The sequence below is a fragment of the Gadus chalcogrammus genome, chromosome 1 (genome assembly GCF_026213295.1).
Source record: "Gadus chalcogrammus isolate NIFS_2021 chromosome 1, NIFS_Gcha_1.0, whole genome shotgun sequence".
NCBI lineage: Eukaryota > Metazoa > Chordata > Actinopteri > Gadiformes > Gadidae > Gadus > Gadus chalcogrammus.
Window position 1 is genome coordinate 22967920 of NC_079412.1, and position 18054 is coordinate 22985973.

At 44.7% G+C, this 18054-nt stretch overlaps 1 protein-coding gene across 4 annotated transcripts in view; it reads right to left on the minus strand.

Moving 5' to 3' along the window:
* The window catches only part of LOC130387559 (NAD kinase-like), a 23273-nt gene extending 5628 nt beyond the window's left edge, over positions 1-17645 (minus strand). Inside the window, exons 1-9 of one of the 4 annotated variants that reach the window (XM_056596727.1) lie at positions 17288-17645; positions 16784-16991; positions 11562-11645; positions 6996-7125; positions 6084-6192; positions 5757-5842; positions 5165-5267; positions 4215-4357; positions 1258-1357 (exon numbers count right to left, since the gene is read on the minus strand). In XM_056596727.1, the coding sequence (XP_056452702.1) occupies positions 1258-1357; positions 4215-4357; positions 5165-5267; positions 5757-5842; positions 6084-6192; positions 6996-7125; positions 11562-11645; positions 16784-16932 (904 nt within the window). In that variant the 5' untranslated portion in view covers positions 16933-16991; positions 17288-17645. The other 3 variants (XM_056596743.1, XM_056596738.1, XM_056596736.1) reach the window with 3 other exon arrangements.
* Positions 17646-18054: the final 409 nt, after the last annotated feature.

Consider the following 18054-nt stretch of genomic DNA (forward strand, 5'->3'; position numbering starts at 1 on the left):
ATGCTTTGTGTAAAAGAAGATCAACAAAGCATAAAAGATGAAGTCTCCAGCTCCTTTTATGTACTGATATGTCCATTCGTTCTGGTCAGGGTCCTTTTGGATACTCCAAAAAAGACCTTTGGCTACCCAAAATGCATACTGTAAACAAAAGTGAACCCATATATGTAATGAGACAGGTATAACTTTGGTATAAGGTATAATTTTTAGCTATCCGACTCTGGGGAAGAGCCTGCTAGTTTACGCACACCCCTTGCGCATTTGTTTTCTCAACCACACGTGAGACGTTGTTTGACATGCTGGATATCGTCAGAAAGGTATTTTCATTGGCTATTAGGATATCTAAGGCCCGTCCCCGACCCTTCCTGTGTGCTGGTGTAGCTAGCTGTCAATCAAAGTATACACGCCCCGTTTTGATAGTGATCGCCTCATTGGCTTGTAAGGCTTGTAAACAAGGAAGTATTGGTCTTACAGACATGTGGGAGGGCTCTATGTCACCGTGAGACCCTGGCAAACACAGCGGATTCAATGAATCAGACGACAATAGCAGAATTCAAACCCTGAATCGCAGTTTTCTACAAAAAAAACATAGTAGCGTTTTGGTTTTCTATTTTTCGGCTGCTTTGTATAAGATGGCTTGTGCATAAACACAATGTAATTACACTAAAATAATGTTTGATATTCGATTTCTGGGGACTCTTATGAACATTTCAAGACCCAACATGAAGTATCAACTCATTGCTAAGGATATCCACAACGACGATAAAGTTAGAATGCACCAAGGGAGGAGGAGGGTGAGGGGGGCTATTTTGACCTAAGACACTAGGATATTTTTGATCTATATTCGCCAAAAATATCTATTCCACCATATGGTTGACATTGGATGACATTCCTGAGATTCTAAGCTTTCAAACGGTGTATGACATGACTATAACACTCAACTGTATGATGCCGAAAATTGACCCAGCATGTCGGGGGGAAGGGCTGGTGTGACGAAGACTTGCCCGCCGGCGGGATTTGACCGTTAAGTGGTTAAGGGGAAGTCTTTGTTTATTTGTAGCATCACTTCATCATCATCAGCATCTCGATAATCTCGACATCGAAGATGCCAATGTTTGTTTTTCGTTATTTTTTTTATTTCATGTCGTTTTTTTTTTGTGTTGTTAATCATTCCCTCATCATCTGCATCTCGACTGTCCAGACATGAGGGCTGGGCCCCCGCCACCTTTGTGCGGGGGCGTGTCCCGGCCGGGTACTCACCGTCCCCCTGAACGGTGGTGATGAGGTGTCCGTCCAGGAAGAGGTCCACGTTGGAGAGGTAGGAGGAGGGCCCCCGGTCCACCACCACCTCGTTCAGAACCTGGGGGCCAGACGGCCAGCGGTCAGACACTCATACAGCGCGGCTCTCACCCAACAATACCATCGATGATACCACCACCGCCCCCCCCCCCCGTAGTATTATCACAACACCCATCGGTGGTAGATTCAAATAACACCTCAAATCAGGTCATGGTTTCTCTCTGAATGCTAATCCTACAACTACGAACACTATACCTAACACTATTAATCATTTATCATGCATCTATTTTTGTATTGCTTTTGCAATACAAAAAGCAGCTACGCATAGCTACGCACAATACAAATAGCAGCTACGCATAGCAGCTACGCATGGCAGCTACGCATGGCAGCTACGCATGGCAGCTACGCATGGCAGCTACGCATGGCATCTACGCATGGCATCTACGCATAGCAGCTACGCATGGCAGCTACGCATGGCAGCTACGCATGGCAGCTACGCATGGCAGCTACGCATGGCAGCTACGCATGGCAGCTACGCATGGCAGCTACGCATGGCAGCTACGCATGGCAGCTACGCATGGCAGCTACGCATGGCAGCTACGCATAGCAGCTACGCATAGCAGCTACGCATAGCAGCTACGCATAGCAGCTACGCATAGCAGGACACAGCACTGTTGGCCGGTCCAAGGCGAGGGCCCTGGGGTGTGGGTAGGATTTGGTATTCGCGCCAAGGTGACTCATTGTGATCGTCATCCTGTCGTTATGACAACCTATTGTCATAACCACAGGTAGACCCACCTGCATGACACAGGAGCTGATATGGCGTTGATGGGCAAACCCCACAGAGTGCGAGTGCAGACTTTTGTTTGCCCTTGTGCCTGACTTCATTCCATCAAGTGACTGCCTGACGTTGATGAATAACTGAGTGGGAAACTCCGCTTGGTTCCCGGCTACAGGTGACTGATAGATAGAGAGACTTTATTTGTCATTGCACAGTCACCTGTACAACGAAATTTAATCGCTACATCTGAAGGTGCAGTAAAATATAAAGACAAGTCAACATAAGACATGAAGAACATACATCTCACTGTCACTATTATAATAAATACCATTAATAAGATTGAAACATTAAAAGTGAAAAAGATAAAATTACAATTGCCCGCAAGTGTATGTATATATTTTTTTACTGCTAAGCAGTGTGACAGATTAGGTGGTGTTTAATATCCTGATAGCCCAAGGGACTGTGTGGTAATCCAAGCTTCCACACACGCTCAACCGTGAAATTGAACATAAAATAGTCCAAAAAATAGTAAAACATACTAATTTGTCTCTCTTCGCAAATGGCGACAGTGTGAGCGACACGGCCTCTAATCTACCGTTGATGTCCTTTAATAAGGACCTCTGTTCCACCACCAGATGGGATGTCTTTGACATCACCACAGCCATTACAGCATCTAGCCCCTAGTGAGGGCACACGTGGCAGTGTCCAGCCACAGGCAGGATGGTGGACAGAGAGGGCATGGACAGCCTAGGTTATCTAAGGCGGTAAAACAACGGCTCTGGCACTGTGAACTCTGCACCGGCTGAGCCCCACGATCTTCACAACAAGCCCTCAAGCCCGTCTTGAGAGTCCTGTTTTGGAAGATAGTCCGTTCAGCCCTTAATCCGAGCTAAGCGGCCTTTTAGTAATTACGTCTCGCAACACATGCGTTAAAACGTACACACTGCAACTTTTTTCACGGCAGCCATCAATTACGTTGGTCGATTATCAAGAGTGTTTAAAGAGTTGAATGCGTCCCGCCCGTTCTTGCTTAATGCAAACCCAATGTCTGTGTGACCCATGGAGAGAGTCGTGGAGGAAGTTGTGTTGGGTTAATAGGAAGTTGAAGTTCTGCCTCAAAAACCACCTTATTCTCTACAAGGTAATGTAAAGGAGGGGTTTTGTAAGAAGTTACCAAATCAGTAAGAATTTGTAGTCTGCGGTATATGCATCTTTCCCCTATTCTTTTATTTTGTAGACAAGTCTGACTAAACAAGAGTCCTCTCTTTAGTCTCTTAAGCCCCAGGACCGAGTCCTGGTGAAGAACGAAGCCTCTTTCTTTATGAACGTGGGCTCTCTTGAGTTACAATTAGGCTAAGGAGCCTGTTGTGAAATGTTTATGGTGTGGGCTTTCAAAACTGCCCACACCATAAACATTTCAATAATGACCACTCCATCCCTCACAGATGAACCCAGTAGTGACTGGGAATACACCCTGATCTCTCTAAAAGGCGATAACTTCACAGCCCGGTCCAAGAGGGTTCCCCATTGACTACTTATGGCCACGCAACTCAACCGCTTCTATCGACCCGGAAGCCAGCCTCGCAAAGCATGATGGGACATCTTGTTTGAACGGGGTGCATTGCATCACATTGGGCATCAGAGCTGCACCCAATTTTTAGTTTGAGGATTCTGGACAGAATTCCGGTTATCTGACTGGCAGTAGATAACCCTACATTTCGATAGTCCTTGGCACCACAGCGCGGAGGTTGGGTTCGATTTCATAAGCCACAAAGAAGAATGCATCTTTCTGGGAACAAATAGATTGCATTGTGTTGCACCTTGTGAACAGTTCCAGATAAGCCAAAAGGGAGATATGACTTGACAGGAATATATGAAGCGAATTAAGTAAGAAGTTGTGTTCAGATAAGAGCAGGCCATAAATATGTAAGTACATGTTTGTTTTACGACGTGTGACTGTATTAATGTTTTTTGTGTTACTACGATACACATTATTACCATTCCGGGATTCCATGGCTTCCAACATTCTAGGCTTCAGACGTCATCTGAATTGAACGTTTTTTTGCACATTATTGCAACAGCCCCACCGAAGCGGGAGTGCGCATGATGAAAACTGTTCCCTTCTAAAACGTCCTACCTGGTACTGTGCGGCCTTGTGCATGCCTTCTCCGTCCCCGTTGGTGAGGATGACTCCGTTCTCCTCCACCTTCGCCCTCTTCTCCCGGCTGTCCTTCTGCACGCGCACACGCAGCCGACTGCGCAGCACGATAGACACGTTCCCTGCACGCGCGCACACACACACACACACACACACACACACACACACACACACACACACACACACACACACACACACACACACACACACACACACACACACACACACACACACACACAAATCAAAGTTAGTGGTAGTAAATGTATTGCTAGACTATTTAGTTATAATAAGAATTATTAATCACAATAAATCAGATATGACGTCAATTAATTTACATTAACAAGCAGATTGGACCTCTTGCTCAGAGGTTTCTTACGGCAGACTGCGGCGATTGGGTTTGAACCCACAACCATTTGGGTGAGAGCGCGAAACCAACGGCGAGACTACCGTGCCCAATAAAACAAAATAACTAAAAACCAAAAGGGAACATTGTATGGCTTTATTGGACGACTTGGACAATGACAAAGCCACCAGCAACCTACCCAACCTTCCACTCTTGCTGAGCCAGGCTCAATCCAAAGACGCTTTCATCCAAAGCAACTCACTATGACCGGTCAATTATAAGTGGCGTTCATTTCATACCAGTGCTCTACAAAGAAGTACCCAAGTCGGTCGATGAAAGGATCCTCTCATTAATATCTGTTGCATATTGCCCTTGTGCAACTGACCTGCCACTAGCCCCCGCTTTGCATAAGCCCTAACTAACCAATTAGGCAGGGACTTATTCCCAGCTACATAATTAGCATGATTGGCTTCGGTGCACGGAACAACGTCCGCAGTTCAAGTAATCGTTTCTTCATAATTTTTCTCGTGGTTTTAAGATGCGCCTTCTACGTTGTGATGCGTGTGGTGTGTGTGTGTGAACATACCCTCGATGACTTGGTTGAGCTGAGACTGGTATGTGTCGAAGTTGAAGGGGGTGAGGAAGCCAAGAGAGCCCAGGTGGAAGGCCATAACTGGGGGAACACTCTCCTGTGATAGCCCCCCCACCACCCAGGCACACAAAACACACCCAAGAAAAAACGGTTAGGCCTAAAAAAATAAAAAGTTTGGTTCCTGTTGGTTGTCAGTTGAGGTCATGGGTAGGTAGGGAATTTATTTATTTTTTCCAGGTAGGTTTTTTTCATTTAAAAACAAGAAAATTTGCTCATCCTTGTACAGAATGAAGAGGTGCTGTACAAAAACGTAATTATAGTTTGCATCAATTATTATTTTTTAAGCTCATAAAATAATTTGGGTCGCACATAAATTGACAGGGTCGGTCGGAAACCGGAACCAATTTTTTTTTGTTAGGCCTTAGAATAACATTTCTGTCTTTTAGCTAAAACGTATAAAATGAAGTGTTGTAATGTACTGTAAAGACGTCGACATTCCAAACATAACTGCGTTGCAAGTGCCTCGGGACAAAATGGCGTCTTCATTTACAAGTTGTTTTTAGGTTCAGGTTACGGTTTGGGTTACCTGGAAAAGTGAGGAGGCGTACAGCAAGGTCCCATCGCCACCGAGACAGATGATGAAGTCCACGTAGTTGGAGATATCGTCCAGATCTACCAGGTGAACCAAGAGCGACAGACGGTGTGTTCAGATACACGTCATTTATGATAAGTAGCAGGCATGGTTGAGGCATCCTATTGTACTTCAAATTATATCACATTTGTCAGGCTTGGTTCATCGGACGGTTTTACTATCATCATATTTTTTACTCATGACAGCAGCACACAAACTGAGTCATGGCTCATTGGTTTCAACATTGTTATGCGACGGATCTTGAGGGGTGGTGTTTGGTACCGTCACGGAATGTGCAGAATTTGTTCATTGTGGTCCGGAAGGCGTCATCGCCTGCGATGGCAGGGTCCTCTAGAACTTTTCTCTCCACGTAAACAATCATGCTCTTCACCTGCAGGCACAGGAAAAGAAAAAATTGAAAAACACGCTTTCTTGCTCTTGCACGAAAATGCACCGTAAACATCTTAACCTGGGTGTGTGCTGTGTGTATCTCCTCTTCCCAAGGTGGGGTCCCAACCCTTAGGTTTGGAAACAGTACGACACAAAATGGCATGTCTGGTCCGAACGTTTTTCTTCTACTTTGCTGCTTCTGCGACCACTATTGAGTCATTCAGCAGACACGTCGTCTACCCAAAACCACAAACACAGCGTTTCCATTTAGAAACATCACAATTAAGAGCAGGTAGGAGTTGGGCTCCAGCCTTGCTACCGGTAGACTGTAGAGAGCAGGGTTCAACCCCAGAGCCCTTCCGCCAGGAAGTAGGGCCGGGCGATTAATCGGATTTGATCGCGATTTCGATTTTAGCGTCAAACGATCACAAAACAAATATAATCAGAACAGCTGGATACATATCTGTACATTAATTTAGATTTGAATTTTTTTTCTTTTTGACCATTTTGTTGAGTTGTGAAAGTAAAGTGTTGTTAGGGAGAGACATGCTGAATAAATACATCATGTTTTCAAAAAAAAAAAAATCGTGCTTTCAATATGGACCAAAATAATCGTGTTCATGATTTTTTTCCATAATCTAGCCGCCCTCCCAGGAAGTAAAACACCTTCGCCAACCAGCCCATCCTTCCCCTACATCCCTGAGACAGATGTTGCAGCATTGCGTCCTGAGACGGTGGTAGAGACCCAACACCCCAGCTGAGCACCTCCCCCCAGAGAGAAGCTCTGCGCCCGCCCGCACCCACCTCGGTGAGGAAGGTACACAGCTCCTTGAATGGCTGGAGAAGACCTGGGTCGCGGATCTTCTTGATGACAAGGACACTTTTGGGAGGCTTGTTCCATGTGAGTCTCTGGCTGGCCGGGTCCTGGATGTGCCTGGGCGTGGGGAGACAAGAGACGGAACGATTGAGCCGGGATTAACCTCAGGAAGACCGGGAGGGGGGGGTGTGATTGGGAAGGCTGTTGGACTACTTCCTTACCTGGACAGGTTTCAGAACGTGAAAGAGTGGTTATTCATTGGGAGGGCGGGTTCTGGTATGCCACAGGCTGAATGCCGCAGAATGAGCACTTGTTATACGGTACTGATTGGAATCAATCAGACACGTCGTTTGAACCATTTTTAATGCTAGTCATGAGGCTGGATATTACATACAACAGTTCGGTAAGAGCACAATATTAATACTGACATTTGCTTGAAGAGTCTTGGGTACTTTTTGGTGCAATAAATGTAAAAAAACTAAACACATCATGTACACGACATCCAGCTTGAAAAATGAGTCCTCTAAGGGGCCACTCACTCTAGGGCCGTGGCCCCGGGCCCGAGCTCATTTGCATACTAAAGTCTAGAACGTTTGGCTCGTGTGACCACGCCATCCGTCTTCCAGCACGGAACAGCCCCTTGGCCACGGCACACTTGGGAGAGGTGCGGCGTCGCCAAAGTACAGATGCTAATGAGATGACGCACGCGGATACGCAACGTGAGCTGGACAATTTGGGCCGACAACAGCATTCAGTCGCAGCTGGACACCACGCTTGGTGATGACGTATTTATCGTATTATGACGTATGTATGAAGGAGCAATCGTGCCCAGGCCACTGCCTTTGGGAGCAGTGTGACCACGGGCCAGCGGGGGGAGTGGGGAGGGGGGGAATCGTGCTGAATCTTCCTGCAGCACGGAACAGGCAAACTTGCCTAGTGTCAGAGCGCCCTAAATAGCTGCTGTTCCAAAATACAACACAGAATAGATGATACATAAAGGGTGTCCTCTGTGCTGCTTCTTGACCTGCTGTTGACCTGCTGTTGACATGACAAAACACGCCACCCCTGTCCGTCGTCAAGAAGGGACTGGACAAGCCATCAGAGTCTCCAGACATACAAGGCAGTCATTGATCGAGGCATTGAACAAGTTATTTTGCGTATGAGTGATTGAGGCAGATAACCGCAGAATGTGACTGGCTTGCATTATTTGCAGGGAATTCATAGCCACGAGGTAGTGGCCATGAGATAACAGTCAAGCCAGAAGAGAAAGTCTGTGTCAGGCTAGAAGCTAATTTTTTGTTTTTGAAATAGTTCCTTGTCCGATATAGACTTGAGTCGTATACCGTTCAAGCGTATCTGCACAGCGCCGCCCCATATGTACTCTGAGGGCTTGGCTCGGTCTTAAAAAATAATGAGTAATAATGAGCTATTATCATAAATAATAATTCAATGATTATTAATGGAAATTGCTATTTTCCATTCTTATTCTCTTACTTACGGACCAATATATTTTCTACAGGAATACAATGGAGTCTCACCTCCCTACATGAGCAGTGGCTGGACAAAGCACCTAGGCATTAACGTGTTAAGGATTAGTTATGGTTCCATGTCGACACAACGCAAGGGGGTGACGGACCCCTCACGTCCTTGCGGACCCCCCTTGTGTCCACTGCAAGGGCCTGACGTGCGCCTCCCCAAAATTGTAACCTTGCGTTGAGGCGACGCAGCAACAAGGGCTGTGATTGGTCCGCTCACTAAAACCCGACGCACAACCGAAAACAGGTTCACGACTGCGGTGCGTTGCGTCAAACCGAAGGGGCGGTAAATGGACCCGTATCAGAATAGGTGAGATGCACATCATTTCAAATCTCTGTACGGAAATCGTACACAACGCTGTGACATCTTACCGATGAATATGTTACTACCTCTAAAGAATGAATTTCGTTTTTATGTTGTCAACTTGAGTGATTTGCAAGGAGAAATAACCAATATTAATTTCCAGTACTGCTTCATACATTCGTGTTGTCCAACAATCGTGATATCAACTCAGTTAGAAAATAAATCACAGAAAGGTCAGTGATTCAGTCTGAGATTTCTTTGTTGACACACGTTGGCCCAAGTAAACTGGATTCAGAGATGTGGACACTCCCCTGCCCCATATCACCATGTTCAGTCATTCATTTTGGGCCCGAGATATTAACTAGTAGGCTCGGAACAAGTTATAAAGTAAGTGACTCGACTGCAGTTAAAAAACAAGGGTTTCCAATGATGTGGACCTCAAAAGTAGACGATAGAACTTAGCCGCCTTAACTTAAGCCCAGCGGTGAGACACTGGCTCAGCAGACTTTTCTGTTTGTCTTTGCAGACATCAGAACTTGCTAACACACACACACACACACACACACACACACACACACACACACACACACACACACACACACACACACACACACACACACACACACACACACACACACACACACACACACACACACACACACAAAGATAAGTCAGATTTTTACCATTTCGACTCATTGTTGTTGATGTCCCTGGGGATGTCTTGGCTTACACACCGCGCCAGTTTCATGTCTGGCTTCATGTGATGAGCAGGGGGACAGCGGGGAGCATGTAGGAAAGACTGGCCTTGGCCCAGCATCTATACTACCCTAGCCCCTACAGTCCATGTGCTGAGCTTCCACTGAAAATTGGCCACATTTTACATGACCAAGACTCAGGGTTAAGAAAAAAAATAATAAAATGATGTAAAACAAATCGAAAATAAAAATGAAAAAATCGGAGCTGCAATAACAAAATGTTTTTGGTCAGCTGCGGCTCAAAAACCAAAACTCCCCTCCTTCAATCAGAAGAGGAACAGGTCCAACACGTGCTTGGCATATGCATGGGTCTTCCCTCCTCCCTCTCCTCATCCAGGCTGATCTGGGACCCAGCGGTCGCGAGTTGCTCTCTGCTCAGCCAGGATCCAGATCTGTTCCCGCTCGGTTCTCTCTAAAGTGTCCTCTCTGGCAGACTGCTGAAGCAAAACCACTCACTGCTCTTTTAAAAGGCAGAGTGACATCATCCACTTAGCTCCGCCCCCTAGTTCTCGACACACAAGCAAGAACGCATAAACACACATACTACTCCCCCCCCGAAGAACACACCCCATTTCTCTCTCCTTCTTTCTCCCTCTTTCCTGGATCAGTAATAAAGAAACTGGGCCGGACCTTCCTTTATTTGTTAGCCACCCAAGACTATCGTCTAATTCCGATCACTCATTGACAACTTTATGATCAGATGGAAAAGATCTGATGGCATTCAACCCATGCAAACACTGCGACCGGTAACACACTAGCTTAACCTGCTGCTTTGGCTCATTTGCTTATCATTTGTTTCGGATTGTTTGCCAAAGTAAAACACAAAATAGAGATAGCGAGCCGCGCAATAATCTATTAGCTCAAACTCAAATTAAATATGAATTACAATTAAAATGTGGCATATGTATTGGACCTCATCCTTCTTTCTGCTCCGTTGACCTGCGACAATGCGCGTCCTCCACTCTCGTTCCCTCACAGTGTTGTTCCACAAACTGAATTTAGATGATAAATTACACTATACTACGCCCTGTTCCCATGCAAATTATACTCTACATTCGTGCATTTCTAAAAAACATTAAAAAAAAAGTTTTTTTTTTTTTCTTAATTCACACCGACTGGTCTTGCATCAGTCCGAGAATCCAGCATGGCGATGTAGATATAGTTATTCATGTTAGAGCAGGCCCTGTGATCGGTTTGCAACATCAGGTAAACAAAACTCCTAAGAGTGACCCCTGGTGTACGGACAGGGCCCAACGAGAGGACCCAAAACTGGGTGTGACCCTCTACTCAACAAACACTCTATCCTGCTCTTCCTGAAAAGCTGGTTTCTTTCAACCCTGTTTCCTATCCTAGCTCCTAGCTATCAGTATGTCATCACTGAGATACACATCAATGACTAAGGCATGAAGGAAGACACTCGGCAGCCGAAATGGATAAAAGATGTTCTCTCTCTCTCTCTCTCTCTCTCTCTCTCCCTCTCTCTCTCTCTCTCCTCTCTCTCTCCTCTCTCTCTCTCTCTCTCTCTCTCTCTCCTCTCTCTCTCTCTCTCTCTCTCTCTCTCTCTCCTCTCTCTCTCTCCTCTCCTCTCTCTCTCTCTCTCTCTCTCTCTCTCTCTCTCTCTCTCTCTCTCTCTCTCTCTCTCTCTCTCTCTCTTTTGAGGTTGCAGGCAATTATATTCCGAATTTTACTTCATTGGGGCCAAACTCAAATAAAACCACTAGATGTGGACTACATCTTACATCATCTAGGGCTATGGGACTGCATCATTATTCAGCGATGGAACAGACGCCAACATAATATACATGTTGGTTACCTCGGCGACGGCGACATCATCAAACACAGCACAAAACCATCGGTACCTCAAGTGACGAGAAGAAAAACGGCAAAAAACAAATACATCCCATTCAAAGTAGTGATTGTAATAGCCGGCCATGTACTGTACTACTTAGTCCAACTTACATGATGGTGTTGGGGTTGTGCAACATACAGGCCTTGGGGCCGAAGGTGGTCACTGGGCTGGGTCCATGCAGGGACTGGGTCCTCCTAGGGGGGGGGGAGAGAGAGAGAATGGAAGAGCAGCAGTTGACATAGAGCTGGTGTGGGTGAAATGCACGGCCTTTGCATTGGAAAGAAAGCTACAACGTCATTACGAGGGCAGCGCCACCATACTCATCACCATACTCATCACCATACTCATTAAAGCCTTTTCACAGAGTCGCATCGTAGGAGAAATGCAGGCTAGGCTCTTTGCGGACGGGATCTGGTTTCACCAGCTTTGCAGAGGTTCAAACGCCATCTAGTTATAATGAAAATATCTATCTAAGTCTTGGCGTACACATTACTATGACAAAACAGCTCACAACTTACGCATTGCCAAGTTTTTACTAGAAGGACATAAATAACTAGCGTCTATTACGTTTACTAAATTAACTAAACTTGTAGTTTGAAACCAACTTGTAACCTCTAGTTTGTTTTTGACTTACTTAGGAAAAAGTAAGCACTTTACGCAAAGATGAAGTAACAAGCTTACACAAAGCTAGTGAAACCCGGGTGAGGGCACGGGTCTACTACCGATGCCCCGGTCCATCAAAAACATAAGTGTTAACAGTGACACAGCACTCCTGTGCTAAGGGTCTACTGAATCCCATGGTTTGGTTTCAGACTCTACCGTTTCTATGGTTTTATAAATAAAGACGAATGCGATGAATCATAAAATCAATGAGAAATGTAAATTCTATTTGTGTTTCTCTGACTTTAAAAACAAGCAGAAAAACCTTTTTCCGCAGTTGCATCACCCGTGTGTGTGTGCATTAAAAAAGAGAAAGGAAGCTCTTTAAAAAACATATTGTTTTGTTCAACATATTAAAATAGCCCCATAGTAGTAATTCTACTCAGTCAGATCCTATCTAATAGTACTTTCCCATAACACTGACAATAACAGAGATAGGCCTGTCCGCAACAGCTGATCATAAAAATCTATTCTCAAGCAGACATAATGCTCAAGCATGGCTCTTATCTTGAGGAGAAAAAAGGAAAAAAAAAAAAAAAGTATAACAGACAGATTTTCCAGATCCACTGCAATGACTAAGACTCCCAGACAACACACAACAGAAAACTCCTCACACATCAAGATGAAAAGTATGAAAATGCATAAAAACACAGTATAACAACACATAATAACATAATCCTACAAATAAAACAACGGATTAGAAAAAAAAAAATGCTTAAACAATTAAATTCAATGAATAAATCTGGCTCAATGCGTGCATTAATCCTCATCAAAACGCCATCTGAGAGGAGGGGGGGATGAAAGGTCAGCTGTGGGGTGTTAGGAGTGGGGAGAGCCGTCTCTCTGGCCCCGGAGCGCTTGGAGATGAATGGCATTGGCTCACAGATGAGCAAATCCTATTAGCGGGCCTGGGTTTTAGAGAGGACCATCTGGACGTTATTTTTACATTTGTTTATTTATTTACTTGGTTACACACCGCACTTCATTATCGCAGAGCTCTCCGGAACCACTGCCACGCCTACAGGTCCACAGATACAGGTCTTACCCTGAAGCCCTCAACATGAGACGGAAATACTTTAATAACAGAATACCCGAGGCGTCATCCTTTACAACCCAAGCCTGAAGAGATATTGCAATGCCCGTGTTTAACCAGGGACGGGGTCGGTTAGTTTAAGATTAAATAACCATGACGAATTGATAGAACCTTGATTTGAGTTGTACAGCTACAACGCCTTTAAATACATTAATACAAAGATAAAAGATGGTATTGTATACACACACACACACACACACACACACACACCTGAGCTGGGAACGTGGGTTCATCTCTGGAAGAAGACGTCTTGCCAATGCACAAACTCTTCTACTTCTCTGAAGACGCCAATCAACTTGCTGTCTTTAGAGTATGCAAGTGTTTGTCAAGAGTATCCCTGGGGCAACAGTGACCAACAATTGACATTTATGGAGTAAGCGAAGATGGTTCAATACGTGATTACGCGATACGTTTCTTTTTTAAAAGGTAGACTTCCCCTTGCGGAATGAGGCAGCATTTCCCCTTTGTATTCCCCGCCGAAATTTATTCCAATTATTGTTGTTCATCGAGGTGACTTGTTTTTGTCACACTAGCACATGCCACATGTTGCAATATACTATTTCACACCCACACAAACAACACATTGCTTGTTTGAGATTAGGTAAATAAGTGTCAAAAGGATGCACCAATGTATCAGCCATACATTGTCGTGTGAGGCTGCTGAACCCTGCATTTCTTTGATAGGGTACAATATAGCCACTGTGTGATCTTGGGTTTATTAATTTACTAGCCTGAGTCACGGTGGGATGAAACACAGCAATTTACGCCGTCTTGTTCACCAATTGCAGGCAGTGGTGTATTAGGGGGAGTGTGGGAAAGGCTTGACTAGTTTGGTTGAGTCCCCTGTATCGATCCTGGTCCACGGTAGTGTTTTAGATTTGGTCCCAAACCTGCCATTTTATCTGTGTGAACACGCTAATGTCGATTTGATGTATATCAGGGCCTTTAGAGGTACAGACTTAGTAGTAACAACTGCATGGCACAATAAGTCGTGATTCAATACATAGCAAAGGGTTGGGTTTCTGGAAGAGACAAATGCCTTTGGCTTAAAGGTTGGGTACGCGATTTGCGAAACGCCAGCAGATTTTGAAAATACACAACTCAAATGGTCCTACCCCCTCTCCTTCAACGCTGACTCTGACTCCACCCATTCCAAGTACCTGGACGCGCAATCATGCACGAGCGCGAACAGAGATGCGCGAGAGCGAGCCAGGCTAGCGTAGGTTTTCGTTTAACAACATGGCACTACATTCAGCTGTAAATTACACCCAGTACCGCGGGAAGTAGGGGTTTTGGGGGTGCTGCAACACCCCCTGTCCGAGGCCCTGTCTTATCACAGAAAAAGATCATTTCTAAAAACTCCAGCCAAAGTGGAGATTTCTGAAAACGCCGGTTATGTGTTGTCGTATCAACGGGGAGAAACGGGATTTTAGGTTCTGAAGCGTCACATTATGCACCAGGAAATGCTTAACGTCATGTGAGCGTCCGCTGTACCGTATTGGTCCGAATATAAACACAAACCCCATTGTAATACGACCTGTATTTGGAAAAAAGATTTGAAGACCAGATCTTGATTTCATGAATAAATAAATTGTATTAATTGAAATAATATACGAAAATAAAAAGGCATAGAATAAAACACTGCATTGCCACTAAACAGTAGTGCAAAAAGGCCGTACTGATGTGTACACCAAAGACTTCCTGACACTCCTCTGCCCCGCTGTGTTCGCTCTGGCTGTGGTCGCTCCGAACTGTTTCGGCCCGTGGCAAAGCGAGTCATCCTCGCTGCTGTCCAAGGCATGTTGAGACGCAGCATTTATTTAATGCTGATATGTCCTAGTGCTGAAAAAAGGCTATATGAAAAAGTGTGAGGGTAGCGGTGGTGCGCTAAACTTGTTCTGTGAGCAGCTGGATGTGAACCATGGTGTGAAGGAAGTGAACACAACGATCGATTTTCAACTTTGCGAGCATGCACTGGTGTAATTGAGCTGCGCTGCTATATATCTTTTTTATCAATGTGACGAGTTGCGAGTCTAGTGCAGGCCGGGTTTTTTTTTCCAGCACCCCCTGCTGAGAATACGTTCTCGCGGCTATGGTTGCACCAGATGTTATAAACATTAAACGGTCACATAAATCATTACTATTTTTAGAAAATGTATGTTTGTTTCATATAATTGTATTGGAAGTCCTGGTTTTCACTAGGGTTGCCGCGGTGTGGACATTTTCACACCGAGTAATACACTCGTCTCAACACCGGTATTACCGAGTATAAACGGTATAAACTTTGAAACTAGGTCAACTGCCACACAAGCATCGGTTTTTAGACCCTTCTCGTCCTTCAGTTGCCGCCAACGTTCAAAAGCAGCGCCTAGGATTATTCTTGATTTCAGTTTTTCTCTTTCAGCGTTTTTATTATCAATTACTCTCTGAAAAAGAGTTTTCCTTCTCTTTGCTGGTGGTGGTGGTGAGGATGGTGGCGTCTTGTCTGCCATGGAAATTGTCTTCTACTGCTAGGTCCAAATGTGGATTAACTAGTTCCAGACAGATACCGCAGGATAACAACAAACAGGAGCTTGCTCTGGGTCACGAGCTCTGGGTCACGAGTACTGCACGAAGGGGTCGCGCGCGGGGCGCGGGGGAGTGCAGTACGACCGTTTGATTGACGTACTTACTGTCCAATGCAACGAGGTGGCAATCCAAATGATTGGCTGGAGTTTTTCGAGCCCTGCCCGTTCCACAGATGATTGACAAGTTTAATTTTCATGTCAGTACTTCTGACTCAGTGGCTGTAAGCGGGTTATGATAAGGATTTCAAGTAATTTTGCCAAAATGGCCAAAAAAGCGAATTCCGTACCCAACCTTTAACTGTTGCAGTTTGTTGACATTTGAAGGCAAGATAATCAATACCTGTTGCTTTTGTTAAAAGGTGTACAAATTGGGTCAACCACAAAGCAGAACTTTACTATAAGCTGTATTGACTTTATTTATACAGTTTATATTATTGTAGTAATACATATAATATTTACTTTTGGCATTCACACAAATATTGTTTGTTCTGTTTAAACGCTTTACCAGAGAATATGTCTGTAACAACCATCATTGTTCATCCCAGTTGCTACTCCAAAACACTTTCTCAATATCAATACGTTTCTTGAACTTATTTCTGGATCAATCTATTATTAGATACATTTGTTATGCAGTCTACCTGTATGCCAAGTCTACCAGCAGTCAAGCAGCCCCCCAATCGATTTGCGGTACGACAACACTGTTTTCATTATACCAAGCATAAGGTGGTCAAACCACATGAAAAAATATCAAACATGTTAGAAAATATAGCCCGACCACCAGCCACCACACAATAACTGTGTTATTGTCGCAATACAATTGCTGACTACAAACAATTGTCATCAATAAGTATTTGTAAATAATAACAAGGTAGGTCTCGAACGGAACTCCATCAACACACCCCGACTCTTCCACCCACCTACCTGTTGTTGACAGCGGGTCTCCGTAAACCGGATTTCAAATGTCACAACACCGTGCGGGTTCAGGGGAGCTTGAGCTGAGGCTGTATCCTACCTGTTGTCGGAGGAGGAGGTGGTGGAGGAGGAGGTGCTCAGACTGCGAGGCTTCCTGGTGTGGACGCTCAGGGTGCGACCGTGGCCCTCCCCGCCGTCACAGGTGGAGCAGCAGTAGGAGACAGCCTCCACCTCGTCTCCGCCGTCCATCTCAGACACTACGAGTCCGCCCCGGGAGAGACCGTCCGCAGCAGCGACATCCTCGACACCTACGGCGGCGCAGGGGCGACACACAGCAGGTAAAAAAAAGTGAGCGGAACCGACAACATGTTGACGGTCACAAAGCAGACGTTGACAAAAGCAACACGATCGCGTACGGAGGAGTTGAATGACCTGATCATTCTGGCACCATCTGCTAGCAACACATTCACACACTCACTAATGGCTAACACGCTAAATTGGCGATAAGCTAGTTGCCCATAACAAGCATAATAATTACGTAACCCACACATTCAAACAACCACTACCGTTAGTCAACCAGACAAGAAATAAAGTAAACTCTTACAGAAAGAACTGAGGCAGGGCCGTAGGGTTTCTGTCAGGGAGTGAAACAATTGTTCTACAGTCGCTTAATCATCATTTTTAGTAGAATAGCTTTCCCTCCCCAGCGAGCTGTCAACAGCAGTCATCCCAACAGTTCCTGATCCGATCCCCGGGACCAATGGAAGCTGAGCAATCACTGACGTCACGCCGGAGTCACGGGGGACTTTAGCCACTTGCAAGCCATGTGGCCATCTATAATAGGTCCATGATGTGGCCCCGTAGAGTTAATTAATCTAGTTTTAGATTAGTAACATTGCAAATATATTTCCTGTATTTTATTCTCTCAATTTCTTGGCAATGTTTCGATTTTTTTTTTTTTTTTTTTTTTACATGACTTTTACATGATACATGCATAGGATTACCTTGTTGTACAATATTAATACAGAAACATCTCAAAATAGTTTAGGCAACACAAGGTTAACTTATTAAGGTTACCAGAAATCCAAAAAGTTAAGCCCATAGAAATGTTAAGAAATACTTAGTACGTGAACAATTTCAAATAAAAATTATTTAAATAATTCAGACTGCTGTAACGGTGGATAAGAAATTGTTTATTTGACTTAATTGTAATTACATGAAAGGAATCGTAAAAACACAATCTAAGTTCAGCGGTACCCATTCAAGCGAATGACACTCAACACAGCAGGTCATCTCAAACTGCTTTTATTACATCTAAATAACAGTACATTTTAATATAGTTTCTATCTTGCATCCAGCTTTTCCGTTGTA